The following is a 14,065-nucleotide window of genomic DNA, read 5'->3' as shown; positions in this document are numbered from 1 at the left end:
TATACACTGTCACTGTACTAATGACACTGGCTAGAAAGGGGTTAACATCTAGGGGCAATCAAAGGGTAACTGTGTGCCTAACAATGTTTACTTTGTGTAAAGTGTGCTGCTTTTACTAAGCAATGTGACTGTGCTGTGCTTTGAATGGAGAGAAAAAACAGCCACATCACTGCTATCTATAGAGCGACCTGTGTTGTTTACCAACACAGGGCTCTCTTCGGTCATTCGCTCAGCCAATCAGTGGGTCATGGCCATAAATTATTGGCCAGAACCTGCTGATCAGTTTTTGCTGTAGGGAATTACAGCACAGCCAGGGTGGTGGATGCACGCTCATGCGTGCCACCTACTCAGAAAAGCTGGATCACATACATGTATATGATCCAGCACAGAGGGGGTGTTCTATCACAGTAAATCTGTGGTAGGCGGTCCTTAACTGGTTAAAGTGTTTTAGTTATTAGTGTTACTCATGTTTTGTTTTTTGCCAGATAATTCTCAATAGGTACCCTTCTCGCCACAACCCCCCTTCCTACACAAACACCTGCTAAATAGCATCACATAGCAGGAGTGCCCAAGTTTCACTAACAGTGGGAGAGTTTTAAAGGGGCATTAAACACCAAGAGTGCATTACATCCAAAGTGCAGAATTTAGGGGTGTATTACACACAGAGTCAAGAGTTCAAGGGTGCGCTACAAATAGAGTGCAGGGTTCAGGAGTGCGCTGTGTTCGGAGTGCAGAGCTCAGGGGTGCATTACACACAGAGTTCAAATTTCAAGAGTGGGCTAAGTACAGAGTTCCAGGGTGCATTACACACAGAGTGCAAAGTTCAGGGTAGTGTTACACACAAAGTGCAGAGTTCAGGGGTGCGCTATACACAGAGTGCAGAGTCCAGCCCTTTTTCACAGCTGCTTACCTCTGCATCCCCATCCACATTTCCCCCATCCTCTGACCTCTGCACACAACCCTCCTTCCACTGCCTTCAACTTCTCCCCCCCTCATCAAAAGCTCCACCATCTTCCACATGCCCTACTTTTGTTGCCATTTTTGGCTGAAGCACCCAGCCGGCTCCAGTACCTTCCCGCACACTATAGGCAACTTTGCCTCTCTCACTTGTAGGGAGATGATCTAAAGGAGGCATCAGCATCTGGGACCAGGGAAAAAAATGGTGATCACAGAGGGTGCATCCTACCACACGCCCCCTCCCGCCCATGATGGCGCTGCACCTTGGGCACCTGCATCTCCCTAGTCCCAGTCCTGCATTCAGTGGGAGCCACCCAGGAGATCAGATCTGTGGGAGTCACTGGGAGACAAGCTATCACTTGTAAACACAGAAGCCGGACTTCTGTGTTTACAAGTAATAATAGTTAGCAGGGATCAGAGGGCCTGAGCTAGAGGTGGTGGAAATTCGACCAAGTTGCAGCTGTAAAAATCAGTGGTGTTACTGAACCTAGGAGTATGCCAGATAGTCAGATACTAGGACATGTCTAGTGTTGTACAATGTCTTGTGTGTGTAATATAATCTTTCAGTGTGTCCAAAAACATGATCCATCATGCATCATACATACTAGGTGGGTACAACTGGGGGAATCAATGGTGGAGAAGGATCTGGGAGTTCTTGTAGATCACAAGCTTAATAATGGCATGCAATGCAGATTTTAAAGTGATAAAAATCCTCTCTTGTATTAAAAGAGGTATAGACTCCAGAGAGAGAGAGATATCATATTACCGCTGTACAAATCATTAGTAACACCTCATCTGGAATATGCAGTTCCGTTTTGGGCACCAATTCACAAAAATAACATTGGGGAACTGGAGAAAGTACAGAGAAGGACAACCAAATTGATAAGAGGCATGGAGGAGATCAGCTATGAGGAAAGATTAGAGGAACGTAATTTATTCTCTCTTGAGAAGAGCAGATTAAGGGGGGATATGATCAACATGTATAAATACATCAGTGGTTCATATAGCAAACTCGGTGTGCAGTTATTCACTCTGAGGTCATTACAGAGGACAAGGGGGCACTCTTTACCTCTGGAGGAAAAGAAATTTAATCTCCAAACACTGAAAGGTTTCTTCACAGTAAGAGCTGTGAAAATGTGGAATAGACTCCCTCCAGAGTTGGTTCTGGCCAGCTCAGTGGATTGCTTTAAAAAAGGCCTGGATTCTTTCTTGGATACACAGAATATAACTGGATACTAACATTTATAGATAAGGTTGGTCCAGGGAATATCCGATTGCCTCTCGGGGGATCAGGAAGGAATTTTTTTCCCCTGAAGCAGCAAATTGGATCATGCTTTGCTGGGTTTTTTTGCCTTCCTCTGGATCAACTGTGGGTGTAGGATTAAAACTTTTTTTTTTTTAATGGTTGATCTGGATGGACTTTTTTGTCTTTTTTCAGCCAGACTAGCTATGTAATTATGATCAACCAACACACTCATTAGCAGCTTGTCGACAGATTTAACTAGTGAATGTACAACATTGTAAAATGAAATGAAAAATTATGTATCTGTGTCTTGTTAAAAAAAGTCTACTTCTAAAAAAAAAAAAAATCTGTAATCAGTTTGTAAAACCATATCCCACCTGCTGTATTCTCTTTACCTTATGTGTACTATACTGAATGTAAATTCTCTGAACACTTCAAAATTTGTATCTGACATTTTTCCATCATAGCAATAGTAGGGTGTTTTACTGTGTTAATCATCTATTAATGCAGAAAGTTTGAGGTTCACAGTACTGCAATCCAATTTTCAGTGCAATTATGTTGTGCAACTTGGATGTGGTTTGCATATTCTATGGGGAAAAAATCATGCTGCAATTGCACCAAAGTAGTACAGGAACCTTTTCCAAAATCGCACTGTGTTCAGTTGCTTTGACATAAATGGGTAACAATGAAAACAATGTGATTTCCATTGTCATGTGGTTCTGTGCGACTCAAGTCATTTCTGAATCGCACTAGTGTGAATGGAGTCTAAGTGATACAATTTATTGCCTAACTTAAGTTAATAAAGATGCAAGTTCTAGGGATAACTTTGATCACTTCTTCAGGCTTTAAGAAAAATGGTTGAAAAACCGGCATATTTATATACAAAGTTACAAAGAAGAGCAATGACATACAGTATATAATTTCTTTTAAAAATACTTTTTTCTTGACACACCTTAGGCCCCCTAGCACAAGTGGGATATAGCTGCCAGGTGTGCAGTCCCAGCATTTTACTATGCCTGGGAGACACAGTTGCAGTGTCCAGACTTGCTGCCTGCCTCCTGCTATAGTCAATGGTAGTTAAAATATGCCAAGGACCCTAAATATGACTACCACTTAGAACAGCATATAGCCCCATCCAGCTGCACATAAATCAGCCTGCCATTTTTTAGAATTTGACATGCTGCTGACCATGGGGTTGGATGCTGCATCTGTGCCACCTGTGTGCACTAAAATGCTGGGATTACAAGCACAGCAGCTAGTGTGCAATCCACCCTGGCCTTATTGGTAAAAGCTATTGATATATTTAGAGCAATAGGTTTTATATCACAGAGATCAGGAACGTAACTACAGGGGTTGCATGGGTCACAATAGTGACCTGGCCCCATTCTCCAGGGGGCTCCTGTGGCTCCCCTGCACACTTGGATAGGAGGTGTGGCAGGGGCGACATACAGAGGAACAGATGCCCTCCAATTTCCTCCTGCACCCATTAAAAGTCTGCTCTTCCTTCTCTCCTTCCCGCAAGCATTCAGCGGCTGCAGAAGGAAAATGAATGGGATTGGTTTCTTTATAAGCCACCCCTGCTGCCCCTCCTATCCTGGTTACCAATTCCCTGCTGCCCCCTGACCCCCCTCTCATTCCCCCGCAGCTCTGCCAGTTTCCCCCCTTCCCTCTCCTGCCAGCTGCAGAGGGGGATGTATCAGGATGGAGAGCAGGGGGGAAGGGGCTGGTAAATATGCCAAGACGGCAGGAAGGAGGCCCGCTGCAGAGCATGTGAAAGAGCCCCAGGACGGGAGGGAAGGGCACCAGGCTTTGAGGGATAGGCCCCGGCAGAGGTCAGGGGGGCCCTTCATAGTTTCTTGCACCGGGGTCCTGAAGGTTCTAGTTATATCTCTGACACAGATTCATTATTGTAAGATATCAGAGTTTATAGGTCTTATTGAGGCAGTTAACTCACCAAGGATTTCCGGCACAATTCTCACCTCAAATACCAGTGGTTTTGAAATACCCATAGAAGCAAATACAGCCATTGTCACCTCAAATGTGTCATCTCATTGCATCCTTTTGACCTACAGAAACACCTGTACTTTAAAAGTCCTTACATTTTGCCCAACAAAATCTATTCACAAAATCCAGTTATGCAGTGATGTGGAGGAAATTTTTAGAAAACTATGGCTTAAATACTTCTTTGACAAGATGGATCAAAACAGCTTAAATAAAACAAAAAAACTATTCTACAGCAAAGGGCACTGGCCATCTACACCTGGAACGAACCCTAGTCTGGGCAAATATATTTACCATTTTCAGACACAGCCACCAACAGTACTCTGCAAGGGGAAAAAATAAGGCAGGTACAAAACCCACAGTATCTGCACAGGAAAAAAACAGTCATCAGTTCCTTGAAAAGAACAACCAGGACCATTCTCATAAACATAATTACTGCCTTTGGCCCTGTACTTGAAGAACCAACCTAGCCAGAGTGTTTTATACCAACATTCCCCATGAAGATGTAATTGCAGCCTGCACCAATGGAACATCTCCCTACATGTGACACCTGCACACAAATCCACAGTACTGATAACAATACCAAGACTACAGCAAGAGTACAGAATACAGGGCAACTTTTGTTGCACATCCTCAATTGGTGATATACCTGGTACTGTATGCAAAATGCTCAACAAGACTCTGTTTTGGGGAGACAGGTCAAACATTTTGCCAACAAATGAACCTTCAAAGATTCACAATTACCAACAACAAAAAACAGATATGCTTGTGGCAGCACATTTCTGCAGCACAGACCACAGCATAAATGATCTAAAAATTATGGTATTGGTGAAGAACTAAATCAAGAAAAGAGAGGCTGGAGTGAAAATGCTACTGTATACGCAAATCAAACACTGCACTGGGGTCTAAACAGACTGCAATTTTATATCCCACTATAACTGCATTCAATTTTAGGCCTCTGAAATCAAAAGCCTGTTTTTCTCATGCTTTCGACCAAAACAATGGACAGTTCAAAAGGATGCAATGAGGTGACAATAGCTGTATTTGCTTCTATGGACATTTCAAAAAGACATTTGTGTTGAGAACTGAGGAAGGGTTGTAACAGCGCAAACACTGCAAAGTCCTGGGAAATGGTAGTATGGGTGATCGTGGTATTAGTGGCTACTGTATGAAGAGCGTAGGATTCCGTGTGGCACTGAGGGCAAGGCTTCCAAATAAGCTGTAGCAACTTCTGTAGATCAGAAAAAGGAGAGAAGCACCTCTTGAGAATTGAGCCTGACATCCTAATCTTGGATAAATGCACATATTTGCCAGCTCACCATGGATCATCAAATGTTGTCCAAAACTTTAACTGCAGAAAGATCACAGCACAAAGGGCCAAGTGTAACCTTTTGGAGCCACGCAGGACCCCTTTGTCAGGCATGTAACGGTGCTGGCGAATATGTGTGTTGATCTGTGAAGAGTCCAGTATCCAGCTGGTGGTTGCTGCAGCACCCATTACTGATGAGCCCAGTTTCCAGGAACATGTGTGATGGGAATATAGACAATACCATGAAATCCTTATCTGTGAATCTGTGAGATAATGTCCCAATAACACCTCTAATCTCTGATCTCTTAGGCAGGTCATACATGATTCATTTTTTTTCCGTTCAACCACTGGATAGAATACAATGATCAGTGCTGTTGGCTATAGCTGGCGGCACTGATCATGAAAAACCTGACAGGATAGATTGACTTGGGTACAACCAGCCAGCCCATACATGGATCTAACGTTTCCTGGTCCCTGCTGAACCAGACACATTTCAATCCATGAATAGCAAGCATTACAATAGCTTTTACCACTACAGTGTGTGATAAAAAAGCCCCCCTTTTTTTTCACATGTATATGTCATTGCTCCTCCTTGTATGTTGTTTATAAATATGCAGGTTTCTGAACCATTGTATAAAGCCTGAAGAAGTTATCCCAAAAGCTTAAAACTTGATCTTAAAGAGAAACTTCACCCTATCAATCAATATTGACTATTTTTAATCCTTATGCTGCTAGCATTAGTAAATACTGCAGATAGGAAAATATAACATATTTGCTTGTTTTTAACTTTTTTTTTTTTACATTTCTTCAGTTACTTCCTGGTTTTTGGCTTAGGCAAATGATGTCATACATCCCAGGAGTCTTCAGGAGGGGAAACGGGCCTTTCTCAGCTAAGCACAGAAAGTATATATGCCTGGGCTAAGGGCAGATGGATTCCCGGAAGTAAAGGCTACATGAATCATCTGCCCTTACTCAAGAAGGCCACGGAAGAAATGCTAGGGGGGTGGTTTTCAAGGTGATATCTCTGCAAAATAAAGCATGGAGACATGGATGCATGGGGGAGTTTGCTCTGAATAATAAAAATGAATTAAATAGCATTTTTGATTTGTGGTGCACAGATATAGTGTAGTTTCACTTTAAAAGAGAAGTATGGCTTTCAAAAAAATTAACAGTCATACTCGCTTAGATGGCTGCAGCACTGATCCCAGCTGTAGCTGTCCCCCGCCTCCTCCACGACCGAGAACTGAATGATCAAACACTGCCAATCGCTCAGCTCCCGGTCTTCAGCCTGCAGGAGCCCCTGACTATCAGTCACCAGCTCTGTGCTCTGCCACTCCAGCTGGGCTGTGGAGGGAGCGGCTCAGGCTCCCAGTGGCTCACTGAGAGGCTAACCCGCTGCCGAGCCAGGCATCTGGGTGGATCCCGACTTTAAAGTCAGGATTTTCCTGAACCTGGACCATCAGAGAGATGTCAACCGACAGAAGGCTTTAGGCCACTGTTGGCTGAAAACAGATCACAGGAGTGCAGAACTAACTGCAATCCTGTGATCCATAGGATAAGCATAGCCAAAATAGCTTTGGCTATACTACTCCTTTAACCCCTTGGCACCGGCGCCTCCCAGCCCTGTAAGGGTTTTAAAAGCCAGGAGGCGGGGCAGAGTTTTAGGGTCATGTGACCGCTGTGTGCCGGACATGTGTGTTGGGAGCGTGTAAGGCGCGTGCTCTCAGCACATATGTTTTTCTTAATTGCACTTAAATGGGCGGCCACTCGGCGTCAAGGCCCAGACGCTGGGAGGCTGCACATTTGCGTGCGGCTGGCGCCAAGAGGTTAAGTTATCCAGTAAAATGAGCACTAGCTATGTAACTACTGCAAAAGGTCCACAGCAATTTTTATATTGTTTACAGTTAGACTGGTTTCACATTATCCTGTTGCAAAAACGTGGAAAAAATACATAATTTTTGCCGTGTTTCTGGTGAATTTTGCACCTGTAAAAAAAGACATGTGACTTAAAAAAACCACAACTGAGGGTGTGTTTTTGATGAGTTTTCACTGTGTTTGTGATGTTTTTTGCATTCATTTCAATAGGGAGATATACGTTTTTGGTGCAGTTTGTTTGACCACACCAAACATGCACCAAAAATACAGCATGCAGGACTTTTAAAAGTGCAACTGACTGGTGTGAGGAGCTCCATAGCATAGAATTTTAATGGTCATGCATTTCTTCCTCCACTTTTGGTAAAGCAAAAACAGAAAAAAAACGGATCAGTGTGAAAGCAGCCTTACATGTAAGCTGTGTTGGCAATGTGCACTTTAGAGAATATAATACTTAAGAGGTGTATATGATCACTTACATTATTTAGTAGCTGCTCCAAGTTCCTCTCTGCATGCGTCTCTTCTCTTAGCTCTTCTGCACATACATCTAGACTGAAATGAAGACGAGCTAACTGTTCTTGCATTTCCCTTACGCGTTCCAGTTGTTCAAATGTGCATACCCGCCCTGTGGCAAAAATATGAAAAATATGTTCAGAGAGTAATGGTAACACAGCATGGCAGGTCTGAGCCAAGAAATTAGGATGCATGATGTAATTTATCATAAGGCCATGAGGCCTAGGGACTAGGGTAGCAAGAGTTTAGAGTAAGAGAACAGGCTACCCCGACTTTATTAGCTTTTCTTTAATTAAAAAGTCTTCAGGGGAAAAATAGGACATTAATATAACATCACATGCTGAAATCAACTACTTTTCTTTGGAGAGATATATAGAACCATATAATCAAACAATCTGTGGTCATGGAAGGAAGCACAATAAAACTGGCCCAGTTTTCCATGTTTACTATCACAATTTTATATTGTTTTATTTATTTTTTTCGGCAAAAATTCAAAGCCAGCAGCTACAAAAACTCCAGTTCCTGACATTTAATAAACAGACACTCGCCTGTCCAAGGATCCTGCGCTGTCCTCGCCCAAAACGGTTTCTTTACCACTCTTCAGTCCCCAGCATCATAACTGCGGGCAGCTGGCTGTGACTCTTTGTGGCGTCACAGCCAGCTGCCCACTGCACATGCATGCGCAAACCACACTGCTCTTATTGAATGGTCCAGCAGCCTTCTGGGACCTGTGACATATCATAGAAGGATGTAGGCAGGGAGGTGGAGGGGAGATGTTCTGTTTGGATCGCCTGGTCAAAACCAGGTACCTGCACCCTCCGCCAAAAAAATGTGTGCCAAAAGTTAAAGAGGAAGGAGGAAGAGCGTACCTTCCCTATTTGCTTGAAGTTTTGCTTTAAAAAGAATGTCATTTGTATGCTGTTTTCTGCACTATTTATAATATATGTAAACTGATATGTTGACGTTTCAGCATTGTAAAAGTTAGAACTCCAACCTTCCCTTTACTCTTGCACAATTGTGCAGGCTCCTCTCCTGTACTGAAATTGCTTACTTTGAATTCACAGCACACTGCAAGCTTCTCAGAGAAAGCATAAGAAAGGGCTTTAAATCAGATCACATCTCATTTCCTGACTGGAAGACAACCAACATCATTTAGCACTTTCTTCCCTGGCCTTACTGTCCTTGGCCTTCCCCTTTCAATGATTTTTTTTCAGTTTTTTTCATTCGTGGGGGCTCAGCAAAACATGTATATGTTATGAGGGTGCTCTGCATGAAAATGTATTCTGTCTAGGAACTCCCATACCTCTAGACTGACATCCATCCTGCAAGGTTTTTAATATTTGCATACCTTCTCCCAAGTGCCAGGTGCTGTGATTTTTTTCAGAAATCTCTGTACAACACCCACCAGCCATGATCTACTTGCATTGCATAGAAAATCACAGAGATCCAGTGATTACGTCTTAAATGTAGTATGTATGGTTTGTACACTGCCATGGATTGGCACAGGGATAGGTAATTGATACAATTTTCATATTTTCTGGTGCCTACATGGCAGTATGCTATCAATAAATAACTAGCTTACTGGAAGAAAATTGCTCCGTTAATCAGTTAGTCAACATTTATTAGTACAAGAAACAGAAGCATACATTTTTGTTTCTAAATTCGACTGTGGTTAAGGTTCCAGGATGTAAAATGTGCTGTTAGGAGTGTCTTGTTCCAAGAAGGACGACTAACTCTGACAAATATGGGTTGGGTTTATTTACAATTAGGGAGGTAAATACATTACAGTTACAAATAAGGAAAGGGGAAAAGGGAATGAGGTGACGGGAATAAGGGGGTCTTCTCTAGTTTAACACACACTCCCATTCTCTCTTTCTCTGTCTTATGCCAGGGTGCATCTTATCCAGACGTGAGACCCACACCTCAGCTGGAGGTGAGTGATCACAGTCATCTTGCACCAAAGGTCATAAAAGTTCATTCCTCTCCCAGGTTCAATAGTGAGTTTCTTTTGAGCAGCTGATCACACAGGATGTCCATCCAATCCATCACCCTTCAGGCCCTATGCTTGCCAGGTGTGTTTTGGGGGGGGAGGTTGAATAGCCCCTGGATTCCTACTTGTCAGATGATAACGACCTTGAGCATTCTTCTAGTCCAGTTTACTGCAGACTGGCTGCGAAAACTGTCATCTGCTTCAAATCAAGATCCTTTCCAAGCCATATTGTTCTCATGTCCCATCTGCATTAGTATAATTTTTTTCCAATATTACACAGGATCTACTTTATGGCGCTCAAGGAAGGTTTTTTGTGATGACTGCACTGCAAATTGTTTCTTGTGCCGTCCAAGAACTCAAGATGGACCTTGTTGAATGAGTTTTCACCACTGCTGGAGGATCCTGCCTGACAGCCCTGTATGCTCTTAAGGTTACCTCCTTCCTCCTGAGTCTTCTACTTAGCAGAATGAAAAGTCTGTTTGAAAAGCTGAATGATGATGTAGCTTGAAGAAATGCTCCATGCAGGTAAACAGGGCCCTTCATGGGCATATGGTGTTGCACGACCCATGGAAATGAGGCCGTAGAGTGTCCTGAGTAACACTCTGTCAGGAAGTAAACTGTTGTGTTCCACATAGAACATTCTTCTGTAGCTGCAAATGAGAGCATATCTAACAACAAAGTTAGGTCTTATTGTGGAAAGGAATTTCCTTTAGTGGTTTGTAACTTTAGGAGTATCTCCATAAATTGCTCAGCCAAATGATTTTAGCGGTACCCCCCCCCCCCCCTACCAGATAGGGGCCAGCAGTTAGATAGGTCCCTGAGGTATTTTACCAAAGATTGCCCCACAGCCCAGGCAAATGAACACAGTCACACATTGGCTAGGTAAATTGAGCAGGGAGTTCTTTTGGTGTTTTAATTTTTAGGGATAATGTGGATAGAGATTGGGGATGAATGGGATGCTCCAAAAAGGAATATGTACACGATGAGGACACAGACTTTCTTCTGCAGCACTTTAAGCGCAACCCTTGTAGGTGCTCATAATGGACTTAGCTTAGTTAAAGCAGACAAAGGCACAAACTTCTTTCTTTAAGCAAAGTGACCAGAGTCCCTTTAACAGAGAACAAGATGAACTAAGATCTTTAGGATCCCAACCAGTATCCCCCCTTTCCTGCACTCTCAGCTGACTCTCAAGCACCAGAGGAGTAGCAGCAGCAGCCCAGTCTCTAGGATCTCCCACGCAGTATGTGCTCACAAATGTCTTCAGATGAATGGATGCCTCCTCCAATTGTCCTCCAGATACCTCTACCAGTGATCCCAGACCAGATCCAACAAAAGACAGTCCCTCATTCAGCTTCCAGGCCTCTCAGCTAGCCCAGTTGCAGCCTCACGAACAGCAAGCACATGGCAGGACTGCCCAGAGGACAGAAGGCCCTCTAGGCTGGATTCTTTCTCTCCAGGACAAGACAAGCAGACTTTAGATCTCAGACTATTTATACCCATTTCCCAGCAGCCACCTGTGCAGGGCTCACAAAGATTGCCTGGAACTGTATAAATATCCTTGCTGCCTATTTATAATACTCCATACCTATGTTCCAAAACTATCCAGGTGACTCTGGAGATACAAAGTGAGAACAATTAAATCTGCAGTCTAGAAGACACAGAGTAAATCCTAAACAATCATATACAGCTGCACTGACTACATTGAGCTAGAACTGAATTTGTCTAACCCAGGATTGCAGCCACACTGAGTACAGTGAGACAAGCTAAATTTACTTAACAACAAAATGCAACTCCAACTGCAACTGGATACAGTGAGCCAGAACGAAATCTATGTACTCCCAGCATCTAGGAGGGTGCTACATGATAACTTGTCAATTTCGTCTTTGTGTCTGCTACAATAGTTTAAAGAGCTATGGCTGAGGCCTATTTTTAGCCCAATTTGAAGGAATGAGAGCACATGTGAGACATTGCATAGGATTACACAGGTCAAACCCCTGACCTGTTGCAAATATTGTAAATGCAGAATAGATGTTATTTGTGGAAGACTTGCAGCAAAACAGAGTATTATAATAGGGGACTCTAGAATACAGCATTCTGGAACTAACATACACATATGCTTGGTGCGTTAAGGCATCTAGACTACAATTATTTATAATATTCACAACTTAATAATGGTATCATTATTTTACCCATCAATAAATGGTCAATATATTTCACAGATAGATCCACTTAATCAGGACCAATGGTGAATTGGGTGGTAAGAAGCATCAATAATTACAAATATTGTAATGGTCAAATGTTTAAGCCTGATGAACTGAACGAAATTTGCACCCTCCTGCCCAGCTTCCTTTGATTGAATAATCGAAAGAGCCAGGCAGAAAAGTGTCAGCCGAACAGTAGCTGCAACCATTTCGATGCAGACACTGTTCAGGTATTCTGATAACCTCCAGTGCAGGGTGGTACATATAATAGCCTCAGTGGGACATTCTTGTATCTATGCTGTATAGCAGGATGGAGGAATCTGTTAGCTTTATTTATTGGCCAGCCTCAGTCTAAAATTGTAGAACACATAATCAAATACAAATCTTTGTATTTATTGCCTAAAACAAGATGGTCGACAGAGGCACAGGAAACAATACACGTGCTGAAGGCGGTTGTAGACCCTCATGTGTGCTCGCACAGCCAATGGAGCTCTGGGTTGAAAAAATCAAGCAACAGAGTCTTAGGAAAGGGAAAAACAACATAATGAAGTCCAAAGAGGACAGAAAGAGGACTCGGGAAACAAATCAAAAGTGCAGGGACTGTGCATGAGAAAGGCTTAAGCCAGATGGGCCTGAAACAACTTGGTAAGTAAGGGACATAGACACACTGTTCTGCAGGTGAAAGGTCTTGAAGACAAAAAGGGTCACTGTAAGTGGGGATAGGGGTGGAGCTCTATTGCTAGTAGTATCCTGCCATGTAGGCACCAGGGAAATGTTTTAGCTTTAAAATGTGATTTAAAGTGTTAATAAACCCATGACCCTGCATTCACTATATCTGGTCTCCCACAGTACATAAAACATGGAAATGCAATTATTTTAGTAAATATAAACTGCCAAATACCTTTTCTCATCAGCAGTCCAGCAGAGCACTGCTTAAAGCATGTAGGAGGAGTTTTCATTCTCCCTTGATTGCCCTATTAGGATTTCTGGACAGTACTAATTAGCCCTGTGCTAATCACATGCACCCTCCCGAAGAAAAATAAACTCTCTAGCAATACACATCAAACTGCGTATGTGCAGCTTGCCCCAAAGTTTTGTTCTATCAGCAGATGGATTGGGGACTGTGGAAGAAGGGAGGGATCAGAGAAGACAGGATCAAACATCCTTTTTACACAATGCAGAGGATTAACCCCTTAGGTCGCACAGTGAGTATAACAAGCATGCTTTACTGCATATACAGACTGATTTTACTGTTGTGGGTTTAAGTCAATAAAACCTTACACTTATTCTACAACTTTCCTCCTGCCATTTTTACCAAATGCTTGAAGTTTTCCGGAATGAAAATCGTTGAGAAGGCTTAGAAGACCACCCTCCATCTCACAGACATGGGAAACATCAGTCAGGAAAGAGTGTTGCAGGCTAGGTGCAGAAGTCACTACTTCACATGGTGCAGAGGGTCGAGGGCGCTCTTTAATGCCCCTGAGGAAAGTACAAACAAGGAAGAGATTTTCACAATATTATATCCTACCAAATACTTGCTTACTCCTACATTGCAGCAAGAAAAATGTAAACATTTAGTACAATAACTAATCTACATTAAAACCCAATTCCTTTGTCACAAACAGTGGATATTCAGGTTCCTTCTCACAATCTACACCCCTCTTTTATTTATTTTATACTTTTAAAGCACAGCAAAGCTAACTACAGAGAACAATGCTTTCGATGTACAAGCATTCCCAAGAACATCTTATGATCAACCTTACCTAATGTATTTTTGGCTAAATATTCAGAATGAGGATAGTTACCTCTTGATCTTACTTCTCTGCTTTGGAGAAGGTGGGTGTGGGAGTCCAAGGCTGAATGTGGCACTCTTACATGGAGGTGCAATGGGTTTTCTCAGGGGTGCAGGTGGAAGTGTCTGGGTTACACACACCTTGGGACTTCGTTTTTTCCTCTTGTCCTCCATTTCCAATACTCTG

General features: G+C 42.8%; 1 protein-coding gene across 2 annotated transcripts in view; it reads right to left on the bottom strand.

Moving 5' to 3' along the window:
• The window catches only part of CCDC28B (coiled-coil domain containing 28B), a 47,480-nt gene that overhangs the window by 16,968 nt on the left and 16,447 nt on the right, over positions 1–14,065 (bottom strand). For both annotated transcript variants that reach the window (XM_089673840.1, XM_089673841.1), the window contains exons 2-4: positions 13,892–14,062; positions 13,402–13,565; positions 7,862–8,007 (exon numbers count right to left, since the gene is read on the bottom strand). In XM_089673840.1, the coding sequence (XP_089529966.1) occupies positions 7,862–8,007; positions 13,402–13,565; positions 13,892–14,052 (471 nt within the window). In that variant the 5' untranslated portion in view covers positions 14,053–14,062. The remainder of the gene's footprint in view (positions 1–7,861; positions 8,008–13,401; positions 13,566–13,891; positions 14,063–14,065) is intronic.

The sequence above is a fragment of the Staurois parvus genome, unplaced genomic scaffold (assembly GCF_062004578.1).
Source record: "Staurois parvus isolate SC_StPar_1 unplaced genomic scaffold, SC_StPar_1.0 ptg000145l, whole genome shotgun sequence".
Classification (NCBI taxonomy): domain Eukaryota; kingdom Metazoa; phylum Chordata; class Amphibia; order Anura; family Ranidae; genus Staurois; species Staurois parvus.
The sequence above is the reverse complement of the archived record's forward strand: the minus strand, read 5'-3'. Positions and strand labels throughout refer to the sequence as shown.